The sequence below is a fragment of the Acartia tonsa genome, chromosome 9, assembly GCF_053477335.1.
Source record: "Acartia tonsa isolate MP-2025a chromosome 9, ASM5347733v1, whole genome shotgun sequence".
NCBI lineage: Eukaryota > Metazoa > Arthropoda > Copepoda > Calanoida > Acartiidae > Acartia > Acartia tonsa.
The window spans coordinates 46,876,655-46,889,848 of record NC_137268.1 but is presented as its reverse complement, the minus strand read 5'-3'; the positions used below and the strand labels follow the sequence as shown (position 1 = coordinate 46,889,848).

At 32.1% G+C, this 13,194-nt stretch overlaps 2 protein-coding genes across 9 annotated transcripts in view; both read right to left on the bottom strand.

Annotated features, from left to right (window-relative positions):
* LOC145329090 (fasciclin-3-like) overlaps positions 1–13,194 on the bottom strand; it is a 243,259-nt gene that overhangs the window by 214,149 nt on the left and 15,916 nt on the right. The gene's annotated exons all lie outside the window — the stretch shown is intronic.
* LOC145327592 (uncharacterized) overlaps positions 2,100–13,194 on the bottom strand; it is a 53,203-nt gene continuing 42,108 nt past the window's right edge. Inside the window, exons 3-4 of the mRNA XM_080171131.1 lie at positions 8,470–8,537; positions 2,100–2,250 (exon numbers count right to left, since the gene is read on the bottom strand). Of these exons, the coding sequence (XP_080027257.1) occupies positions 2,100–2,250; positions 8,470–8,537 (219 nt within the window). The remainder of the gene's footprint in view (positions 2,251–8,469; positions 8,538–13,194) is intronic.

The following is a 13,194-nucleotide window of genomic DNA, read 5'->3' as shown; positions in this document are numbered from 1 at the left end:
AGACAATAAAACACAATACACTTATCTTAACCTAAAGTGACTTTTTAGAAAGAATCTTATGAATAAGACTATAAACGATAAATTGATGACCATGCCTATTATGATAGACAAAATAACCCCTACCATAGATATAATTTAATACACTACATTTGATGGACATACTAGAAAGTCAAATAAACCATTACCGCTCTTTTTTTTCCAGCCGTAATTAATCTTTAATGAAGGTATCGCTATAAAACCACTATAGGATATAATAAAACAGCAAAAATTACAGTTTTTACTTTTTTATTGTTAAGCTTATAATTAGGGATAAAAAAGGATGTTTTAATGTTTTAAAAAAAGAATAATACTTACCTATTTCTTACTATAAGGGGAAGGATTAATATGTTTAGCTAAATTGAAATATTGTTTGTAATGTATAAACATATTATATAACTCAGTAGCTCTAATAAGGTCAATTTTAGGGCTACGTGGTAAAAAACAGTAATTTTCAGTAGAAACAGTAGTTTTTGGTTAATTTTATAATCCTATGTAAAGAAGTTTTTATATCTGTAGCTTAAGATTTTGATAACTACTAAACCGATTTACGGATGCTTCACATAGGTCCAAGGATGGTTTCAGGCTTTTTATTGTGTAATTTAGGCCTTGTCTTTGAGCGAAAATATGGATTTAAATTATTTTTTTTTTAGTTTTATCTTTTTTCTGTCCTGTTATTCGGTTTAAAGAATTCTTAAAACATTTCTTTATAATATGATTATGCATTTCTAAGGAACTAATTTAGTGGGGAGAATTCATAGAAAAATGCAAATTATAGGAAAGCTTTGCTTCTAGAAATTATTTAATTAACATTTTATTTTAAGTAATAGAATGTCTGTCTGTACCTGTAACCGCTAGAACGACATGGTTCATTTTAGTGAAGCTTTTTATAGGTCCAGGGGCAGGTTATAACTATTTTAGGTGAGGGTACCTACACCCTCCTAATAAAATTAGAAAAATTATTTGACCTATCCTATAATATAAAGTAATAAGCTTTTTTTGTCTGTAGTGAAGGATCTCGCTAACCGCTGAACCGATATGGTTCTTCTTTACAGTAAAGCCTCCTTTAGGCTCTGAGATGGTTTAAGGCTATTTAATTTTTTTTTTAAATAAGTCTGGATATGGTTTTAGGCTATTTTTCTGCCCTTCGAATATAGAGCCCCTAAATGCTAGGGGCGCAGCCGCTAGGTAGTTTAAAAATAAAATAAAAAGGGGAGGATAGAACTTGGTTCAGTGATCAAGATCTTAAAAAACTGTAATAGTTATTTCTCGCATCGTATTACAAACATCTTTCCGCGGATATAGAATGTACAATCATAAGATTAAAACCATTTTTTTAGCCCCAAGGTGCCGAAGTCACGGGCTAAAAAAACTAGTTTTAATCTTATGATTGTACATTTCTATATTCGTAGAAAGCTGGATATAATACGATGCTAACCATAGTTTTTTTTCGTATGGATGAGAACCGGTTCCTATCCACCGGATTCGAATGAATACGAGAAAACTTTTTACGATTTTCATTAAATATCTTAAGAATCTATCTATAAACAGTAAAAATATTACAACTACCTCTTTACTTTAAAAAATCCCCTAGTAAGTTAAACAGTTAGGGAGTTGAATCCATTTTTATAGAAGCAGAAATATAATCTATGATTATATTTCTGCTTCTATAAAAATGGATTCCACTCCCTAACTGTTAAAGAAAATCCACTTATTAGGCATGAAAATCTGTGAAATAATATCTAATGAAATATATTAAGTAACAAAAGAGGAAATGTACACGTATTTATGTAGGTATATGTTTATATATTACAAAATAATCGGCTAAAATTGTCTATTTCGCCATATTTTGATAAAATAAATAAAATATTTTTAAAGTATAATTCAAACTGGCAACTTATTTATTTTGAATGGCAAAAAAGTAACAAAGATATTGTTAATTTTTATTTTAGCTCTTTTTTAAGCTGTTTTAAAGTCACACTTACACAACTAATATTAGCAAATATATTTTTTTTCATAGAAAAAAAATCATAGATAAGTAACTCATATTATTAACGACAAAGCTACTTTTTACGCAATTCTGGTGTTTCGGAGCCGTTTGATTTTGGTGCGGCTCCAGCACCGCGGAGACGTATTTGCAAGTACGGCTCCGGATCCGGCTCCGGATCCAGCTCCGGATCCAGCTCCGGCTCCGGATCCAGCTCAGGCTCCAACCTAAAATCAAGAAAAACTCGACATATAAATATTTTTTTATTTTTTACTTTTGAAGGTTTTAAAAGTTCAATTTTTGATAAAACTTGACTTGAAAAACTTAAAAAGGGCATTTGCACATGACAAAACAGAGTTACCAAATCATAATTTGTAAAAAAAAAATCCGTTTTTAACGAAAATTACGGCTCCGACTCCAGCAAAATATGGCGGCTCCACGGCTCCCAGCTCCGAAACACTGGTTTGTATGTATGTAGGTAATGTTCTTTTCGTTTAGAACGAACCCTTAATAATAGACTAAAACCTTCCACAATCCGCAGAAAGTCCGGACTTATCAGTTCTGCCGTTTTAAGGATCCTTAACTGGCAAACCTCCAACACAACTGCTGATTTATCTATGAATCAAACTTTTTTGTCGAACAATAACTTTAATAAAGTACTTTTTCTACGCTCACTTACGGTTAATATGTACGTACATCGGAATAAATAGTCTAAAAAAGAAATACTATTACATATTACTTGGATTTTCATGTACTCTAACAAAGTGATACTCGCAGTTGGCTAAAATAACGATACCCCCACCCCATCCACCTCTTTTACCCAATACTTCCTTTAATAGCTACTGGATGAATGACGTTCATGTTAGCAACCTAAATTGACGACAAATTTTCCCCTATCAATATATCCACGTAAACTATGTATATCCACTATTCTAAATAACAATACACATATTTCTTTCCAACTCCTTTACAAAACTTCCTTGTTTAACTAAAAAAAACAATGATGACAACATCCAAAAGGAGTTACTTTATCAAAAAATTATTATGTCAACAATACAGTAAAAGAATAGAGGGGGCAGGGGTTAAATAACTGTATGTCCACGGGGTTGGGACCCTGCGTCGACCTTCATCCAAAAGCATCGGAAATATGAACACAGCCAAGTCGCTACAAAAGAGCAGAAAGCAATTTGCTAGCAGACGAGATGGGTCTCCACTACTTGAACCAGGGTTATACATCTTTACTTATACATTTATTATGTTAACATAAGTATATCGACATAATGATGAAAATTATGTCAATATTTGTCAGTTATGACCACTTATGAAGTAAATCCTATGAAGCAAATAAACGATAAACAAACAGACAGACGGACCTACAAATTGAATTAATGAGAAGCTACGCTCCTAACAGTCGGACACACTTTCAGATGAAAAGAAAATCAATAAAAGACATTTTTCATCCACCAAAAATGCTATTAGGACATTTTTTATACAAATATGTATAGGGAAATTTTTGTAGGGATAAATGGATCAGAGGGATAGCAGAAAAAAAGGTTTAAGTGCCAAAAAAAAAAACACCCAAATAAAGGCTTAAATATTATACCAGTAAACAAAAATGATTGTTATCTAGACAATTTTATTATTTCTACAATAGTGCAATCCTTTTAATGCAAAGAACTAGGTTTTAGGCATGTAGCTAAAATGTTAACTTTTAAGATTTTGGTTGGATGGTTTTAGGCTATTTTTTCCTTTCCATTTCCTTCGAATAAAGAGATCTTACATGCTAGCAGCTGCTAGTATTTTAAATTATTTTTAACTGTAGGAAAAGTTAGGGGAAAAATTATTTTTTTTTTAGCTGCAATTAAGTCAATCCTTTTCTAATATTCAATTATCAAAGTTCCAATACCTTTATTTCATTATTTTTTACTAAATTGATTCTTTTTCGAGCCATCAACTATTAACGTTCTATAATAGACGTTTTAGGGATATTTTATGTTTTAAGGGTTAAAAAGTCATTTATTATTAATAACCGTTATGTGAAAATACCACTTAAAAAAAATAAAACTATATGCAATTTTTAATGGTTTACCCAAAGTTTTCTAGTTACCTCATTCGTTGGCTAAAAAACTTTGGGTACTTTTATTAAATGTTTCTAAACTTTTTAAGCAAGAGGTGATTTTGTTTATCATCATTTGGGTTGTATATCAATTTTTCGTACTTTGTCTTATCCCTTTAGATCCATGACAGGGGTGTATATTCTGCACAAGATTCATTTTTCTTCCCCTGCTGCAAATTTTAATTTTTTCCCCTCCTAGCTTTTTCCAGCAAGGAAGGAAATAAAATGGAAAAATATTTTCAAAACTCTTCATTTTATTCATAGTATCCCCCCTCCCACATATTCTTTTAGTTTTTTTATCAAAAAGGTGAGAAAAATGGAAAATATGCTTTCAGTTCTCTTAATTTTTACAATCCCCCCCCCCCCCTCAGCAGGGTCAAATTTGAAAATATACACCCCTGATCCATGATTAGATCTGTAATCCACTATTTAATGCAATCACAAATCAACATTAAACCCTTTTAAGCCATCAAATGGTCGAAATTTGTTTATAATCTTTGGAAACATATCTTAAAGTCCAGTGTCTCATCCCTTTCTTCATTTTGTAGAAATATTTATGTATAATTTTTTAAGTAGGTATACCTCTATATTTTGTTGAGCTGTTGTCAATAAGACATACAAAATGATATCTAGAACAAATCAATTTCAACCCTTTTATACCGAATCTCTCTCTCTCTCTCTCTCTCTCTCTCTCTCTCTCACACACTCTATCTCGTTCACTCTCACTTCCTATTTCATTTCTAGCACCCATTTTCCCTATTTAGCATAATTTTTCACGGCTCTCAAGCTATACTCAAAAAACGCAATAAATTAGTTTTGCTACAAAATTTTTTATTAAACCATATATGTAAACCACTCCAAGACATAATCTATGCTTTTCGGAAAAGCATAAACCTTTTATAAGTTTTCAAAAACAACAAACAATATAAAATCGAAAAAAATGACGAAATCCCAAATTGACAAATTTTGAGTGTAACCATCTCAAACACATAAATCCATATAGATCTCCATAGTAAATGAAAGTGTGTTTGTGTGCAGGGCGGGAGAGGACATTACAATGTAAATGTCCCTGGTACCCAAATTTTTGTAACTACCTTATTTTATTCGTTAACTCAATAACTTTGGGAACTCTTATTAAATTTTGGTAACTTGGTTTCAAACAAGCAGTGTTCAAACCTTCTAACCCATTCTATAGAAGGGGTAATTTTGTAAATAAATTATGTAATAGTTATTTCTTTCATCGTATTATAAACCGCTTTCCGCGGATATAGAATGTACAATTATTAGATTTAAACCAGTTTTTTTAGCCCCGAGGTGCCGAAGGCACGGTCTAAATAAATGGTTTTAATCTTATGATTGTACATTTCTATATTCATAGAAAGCGGTTTATAATACGATGCTAGACATAGTTTTTTCGCATTAATGAGAACCGGTTCCTGTCCACCGGATTTGAATGAATACGAGAAATAAATTTATCGTCCATTGTCATATCCCTTAAGATCCATGGTTTGTAAAAGTGTGTGTTCAAAGTTGCACCATTTCAAAAAATTTCGCGGTCTATTTCAGTATTTGTTTAATAGAGTTAATTGTAGAGTAGTTTCACTACTTTTTCTTTCTTTTAAAAATGTTCACAAATGTTCACCCCCAATTATGATAAACAATATTAACTCAGCTCTAAACTTAAAATAATTGAATAAAAAGACACTCCCCTAGTTAGTACAAATCAATCAAGATCAATATAGTTCCCAAAGTTTCGAAAAAGAGATTTTGTATTTAATCCTATTATATAAAGTAGTAAAGTTTTTTGTCTGTAGCGAAGGATCTCTGAAACCGCTGAACTGATATGGTTCTCCATTACAATGTAGATTCTCATAGATCATGTCAAGGTTCTTAGAGTCCTCTAGGGACGTAGCCGCTGGTACATAATATAGAGGCTAATGTCCCTTCCCTCTCCGATTAAATATATATATGGCACGTGGATAAGATGGGGTAAATATGGTAAAATGGGGTGCACACAAATCAATCGATCAATTATACCAACAAAAGTGTTAAAGTATGCGTGGCAAAACACATTTTTAAACCTTTACTAATTCGTACCAGGAATGGCGGGGAGTACTGTAAAATACAAAAGTACCCAAAGTTTTATAATCACATTATAATATTTGTTGGTTCAAAAAGTATGGGTACTTATATTGAATTTTGATTGGTTGATTCCAAACGCTTAGTATTTAAAATTTTAAATCAATAATATTATTATAAGAAATGGTTAATTTTGTGTATCATCATTGGGGATGTATATAAATAGTTACATCGTTTAATAAATCAACCTTTGAAACAGTATTTTAGTTGTCATTCAACATTGTACTTTTTGAACTTGCAGTAATTTTTGGACATATGGTGTCTATCATCGCAATGCTATATGAGAGAGATATGAACCCGAAGAAAAACTATTTTAGCTTTTATAGACGGACGGACAAGGGGGGGGGGGGGGAAGTTCTGACACTTTTGCGTAAACAGTGATTATAGGCTTTGTCTTTGGAGATAATGGATAGGTTATTTGGCAAAAAAGTTTCCTTTTGGGATGTAGTTTTCCTATTTTTAAAAAAATTTTGGATTCGGCCTCCAGGTTCCGGTACTACAGGCCTCCAGGTGGATTCTGGACAGGTAAAAAAAAAAATTCAAGATAGAACAAAACTTATTTAACAAAAGTTGGTACTTTATGGATGGTATGAACTAATTTGAAGAAATTTTTGAAATCGGGCTCCAGGTTCTGGTACTGCAGGCCTCCAGGTGGATCCTGTACAGGTAAAAATTGAAAATTTTTAATTTTAAAGTTAGAACAAAACTTATATAACAAAAGTGGCTTTTTTTTAGATGGTATGAATTAATTTGAAGAAAATTTTGAAATCAGGCTCCAGGTTCAGGTGCTGCAGGCCTCCAGGTGGATCCTGGACAGGTAAAAATTGAAAATTTTTACTTTAAAAGTTAGAACAAAACTTATTTAACAAAAGTGGCTTCTTTATGGATGGTATGAACTAATTTGAAGAAAATTTTGAAATCGGGCTCCAGGTTCAGGTGCTGCAGGCCTCCAGGTGGATCCTGGACAGGTAAAAATTGAAAATTTTTAATTTAAAAGTTAGAACAAAACTTATTAAACAAAAGTGGCTTCTTTATAGATGGTATGAACTAATTTGAAGAAAATTTTGAAATCGGGCTCCAGGTTCAGGTGCTGCAGGCCTCCAGGTGGATCCTGGACAGGTAAAAATTGAAAATTTTCACTTTAAAAGTTAGAACAAAACTTATTTAACAAAAGTGGCTTCTTTATGGATGGTATGAACTAATTTGAAGAAAATTTTGAAATCGGGCTCAAGGTTCAGGTGCTGCAGGCCTCCAGGTGGATCCTGGACAGGTAAAAATTGAAAATTTTTACTTTAAAAGTTAGAACAAAACTTATTTTACAAAAGTGGCTTCTTTATAGATGGTATTAACTAATCTGAAGAAAATTTTGATATCGGGCTCCAGGTTCAGGTGCTGCAGGCCTCCAGGTGGATCCTGGACAGGTAATAATTGAAAATTTTTACTTTAAAAGTTAGAACAAAACTTATTTTACAAAAGTGGCTTCTTTATAGATGGTATTAACTAATCTGAAGAAAATTTTGAAATCGAGCTCCAGGTTCAGATACTGCAGGCCTCCAGGTGGATCCTGGACAGATAAACAGTAATTTTTACTTTAAAAGTTAGAACAAAACTTATTTAACAAAAGTTGATACTTTATGGATGGTATTAACTAATTTGAAGAAAATTTCTTATAATCTTAACCTGACCGTCCAGTCTTTTTAGATATCTTTAGTTGTGATCCCCCACTTTCTTAGCAACTATATTTAATTTTGTAGGTAAAGGGTTGGGATAATTTCAAAGAGGGATAGTATGGACTTTGAGATGAACTATAGGCAAATTACATGATAGTGTTATTACATAAGAGAAAACTGATTTGCTCTAAATTTTTAGCTTTTGATTGCCAGATTGGTTGGTTCAAAACTAGTTCAGGAAATACACCACTCTAATTGCTTAAAGACTGATAGATAATTACAGCAGGTAGAGCAGTGTTTTTCCTTCAGACTTACTTTTATGACTGACCTGTTGACAATATGTTATTGATGTTTATTTTATTCTAGTCGATTGTTAGTATTTTTTTTCAGATATAATTCAAAATTTAATAAAATGGTTGGTTTTATCAGGGCCATAAGAAGTAAAAGTTTAGTATAAACTAGCATTTATTTAAAAAAAAAAGTTTTGTTCTAACTGAAAGGTAAATATTTTCATTTTATACCTGTCCAGAATCCATCTGGGAGTTGAACAGAACTTGAACCTTGTGTCTGATTTTAAAGGTAATACTAGCTAAAAAGTAACAACTTTTGTTAAATAAGTTTTGTCCTAACTTAAATAGTAAAAAAATTCCATTTTTACCTGTCCACTGTCCAGGATCCACCTGGAGGCCTGCTATACCTGAACCTGGAGCCCAATTTTGAAATTTTCTTCAAATTACTTCCTACCATCCATAAAGTATCACTTTTATAAAAATAAGTTTTGATCTAACTTTTAAAGTAAAATATTTCAATATTTACCTGTCCAGGATCTAACTGGAGGCCTGCAGTCCCTGAACCTGGAGCCCGATTTTAAAATTTTCTTTAAATTATTTAATACCATCCATAAAGTATCAACTTTTTATAAATAAAGTGTGTTACCTTTTTTTATGTTTTATTATTATTTGGCCACAACTTGGTAAAAAATGCTCACAAATCAGACATTTTTCGACCAAAGATACTAAAATGGTTCCTTTACAAGCCCAATCAATCAGTTTTAAGATATCTTTATATTTCAAGAAAAATTTATGAAAATACTAAAAAACAGCAAATTTGGGTGTTACCTTTTATATGCACAGATACCATAAAATCAACAGAAAAAATACTTATTTTTACTTTTCTGCCCTTTTTAAAGTTTGATTCTGATAAATTGGCTATTCTTGAAGGGATTTATGTATTGAAATATACTGAAACATAATATTGGGAAGAAATTAATGCATTTCAAAGAAAGAACATTTTGGAAAATAAGAAATTCGACCTCTATCACTTCAGAGGACAGCTGCCAACCCCCAGTTGACAGGATATAGTTAAATACTTGTTAGCAATAATAATTAGCCCAAAAAGTAAAACAAAAAGTTTTTTAATATGGTAAAAAACTGATAATCTAAATCTTAATTTTGGGGATGATGATCTGAAGGACGCTCTTACTGGTGGTGATGATGACCCAGATGGTATCCAAGTACATGAGCGTTATGACAACTCATTTATTGAACTATGGTCCAATTTTTGTATTTGTAGCAGCCTCCAATTAAAAGTTGTAACAAGAAATATAACCATCTTTTAAAAACTACTACATTTACCTTATGAATTGGAGAATTTAAAAACCATGATTGTATGTTTTGGGATTTCTCTTGATTGGAGAATGCTACAAATACAAAAATCGGACCATAGTTTAATAGATAAGTTGTCATAATGCTCATATATTTTGATACCATCTGGGTCATCACCACCAACAGCAAGAGCGTCTTTAAGATCATCATCCCCAAAATTAAGATTTAGATTATCATTTTTTATCATATTAAAAAAAATTTTGTTTTACTTTTTGGGCTAATTATTATTGCAAACAAGTATTTAACTATATCCTGTCAACTGGGGGTTGGCAGCTGTCCTCTGAAGTGATAGAGGTCGAATTTCTTATTTTCCAAAATTTCTTTCTTTGAAATACATTAATTTCTGTCCAATATTATGTTTCAGTATAATCAATGCATAAATCCCTTCAAGAATAGCCAATTTATCAGAATCAAACTTTAAAAAGGGCAGAAAAGTAAAAATAAGTATTTTTTCTGTTGATTTTATGGTATCTGTGCATATAAAAGGTAACACCCAAATTTGCCGTTTTTTAGTATTTTTCATCAATTTTTCTTGAAATATAAAGATATCTTAAAACTGATTGATTGGGCTTGTAAAGGAACCATTTGAGTATCTTCGGTCAAAAAAGGTCTGATTTTTGAGCATTTTCGAACAAGTTGTGGCCAAATAATAATAAAACATAAAAAAAGGTAACACACTTTAGGTAAGTTTTGTTCTAACTTTAATAGAAAATTTTTTCAGTTTTTACCTGTCCAGGATCCACCTGGAGGCCTGCAGTACCTGAACCTGGAGCCCGATTTCAAAATTTTCTTCAAATTACTTCCTACCATCTTTAAAGAAGCCACTTTTGTCAAATAAGTTTTGTTTTAACTTTTAAAGTAGAAATTTTTAATTTTTACCTATCCAGGATCCACCTGGAGGCCTGCAGTACCTGAACCTGGCGCCCGATTTCAAAATTTTCTTCAAATTACTTCCTCTATCATCTATAAAGAAGCCACTTTTGTAAAATAAGTTTTGTTCTAACTTTTAATGTAAAAATTGAAATTTTTACCTGTCCAGGATCCACCTGGAGGCCTGCAGCACCTGAACCTGGAGCCCGATTTTAAAATTTTCTTCAGATTAGTTAATACCATCTATAAAGAAGCCACTTTTGTAAAATAAGTTTTGTTCTAACTTTTAAATTAAAAAATTTCAATTTTTACCTGTCCAGGATCCACCTGGAGGCCTGCAGTACCTGAACCTGGAGACCGATTTCAAAATTTTCTTCAAATTAGTTCAAACCATCTATAAAGAAGCCACTTTTGTTAAATAGTTTTGTTCTAACTTTTAAATAAAAAATTTTCAATTTTTACCTGTCCAGGATCCACCTGGAGGCCTGCAGTACCAGAACCTGGAGCCTGATTTCAAAAATTTCTTCAAATTAGATCATACCATCCATAAAGTAGCATCTTTTGTTAAATAAGTTTTGTTCTAACTTTTAAAGTAAAAATTTTCAATTTTTACCTGTCCAGGATCCACCTGGAGGCCTGCAGCACCTGAACCTGGAGCCCGATTTCAAAATTTTCTTCAGATTAGTTAATACCATCTATAAAGAAGCCACTTTTGTTAAATAAGTTTTGTTCTAACTTTAAAATTAAAATTTTCAATTTTTACCTGTCCAGGATCCACCTGGAGGCCTGCAGTACCAGAACCTGGAGCCCGATTTCATAAATTTCTTCAAATTAGTTCATACCATCCATAAAGTACCAACTTTTGTTAAATAAGTTTTGTTCTATCTTGAATTTTTTTTTTTACCTGTCCAGAATCCACCTGGAGGCCTGGAGTACCGGAACCTGGAGGCCGAATCCAAAATTTTTTTAAAAATAGGAAAACTACATCCCAAAAGGAAACTTTTTTGCCAAATAACCTATCCATTATCTCCAAAGACAAAGCCTATAATCACTGTTTACGCAAAAGTGTCAGAACTTCCCCCCCCCTTAGACCCTTATCATAGAGTAGCTGCGCTACTAAAAAAATGATTAATATTCATACAAATAGTATTAGTCAGACCCATTAGTCGCCAAAATATTATTTAATCGTGATTAATGAACTTTTAGTAGCGAAGCTACTCGATAACTATAACCTTTCTGTACGACCGTCCAATTATAATTTGTATATGATGATTTGCATATTATAACTTTTCCGCTATTCAAAACCAACATACCTAAAAGGATAAGAAATATTAGAATAATAATGAGGGTTTTCCCTTGTATAACATTTGGATCATGAACAAACCTTTTTTATGCTATTTGTAGGTTAGGTTAAGTAAGGGTTAGAGTAGTTCTGAAGGGATAAAGCCTAGAGGGTTCTAGTCTGCAGTGCCAGTGGCTATAGGTTTTTTTTATTTATTTGACTTACTAACTTACACTAGTTAAAGAATATCGTCGCCTTTAATAAAAACCAAATATGAGCATTATTATCATAAAAGTTGAAAGCATATGTACCAAGCTAAGATAGCAAAATGTTTATACATGCCAAAATGCATCACATCAAAATCAGAACGATAAGGCGAAGTATATTTCCCAATGATGATAAACAGGAATACCCTTTTTACTTTTGAAAAATTTTGATGTTTCTAATTTGAACCAAACAATAAATCAATTTAGCTAAAGTGTAATATTGTCTGTATTGTAAAAACATATAAAAAATAATAATAATCTTAGATCAACATGAAGTGATAATATTTTGTTGCAAAAAGACCATCTGTTCTTTCAAACCAGGGAGGGAGGGGACAACAGCGAGTAAATTAATCTATAACCCTTTACTCCCCCCAATATTTACAGAAGAAGTACACTCTAAAGAACCTTTTTAACTGTATAACATTTTACTGTTGTTATTCTATTTATCTAGTAAAAAAAGAAGACTTTTTAGTGGAAACGGTAGACTTTTGAAAATATTTGGGGGGGGGGGGGGTGATGGGAGAAGGGGGGGGGGGGGTTGCAATGCAAATATTAAAGGGTTAAATGGATCAACCATTATGTTTAAGTGATTTCAGGGGGTGGTGGGGAATTTTAAGGATAGTTATTCAAAAAACTTTTTTTTTTTTGTTCAATACCCTTGAACTTTAAATTTTAACATCTTTTTTATGCTATTAAATCTTTATCTTTTTACTATTTATTTTTCAGAAAAGTTATAACTTTCTTTGCATAATAGTAGAAATAAAAGAATATGTGAAGGTTGGGAGGGGGAGGGGGGTAGTTGAATATGAATAAAAGCAATATAATGGTAGCCAAAGGGAGGAAGGACCCCCCACTGTGCGAAAATTAATGGTTCTTAACCCCCCAACCCCCTCAAATCAAATATTTGAATGGGGTGAATAATTCATCAGGAGATTTATAAAAGAAAATCTATATATCCACTTATGTGTTACATTATTTAGAACTAGCGGTTGCGCCCCTAAAGGCCTCTAATGGCAGGTTGAGGGGTATGTTGACCTTTTCTCCTCCTTTTTTAATTTTCATTAAAGAAAAAATCAAAAAATATTCTGATTGGGGGGTGGGCATTTTTCTCTTGGTGCGATTTCTCATTGGAGGATGGTGATAACTTCACCAAAAATAGTTATA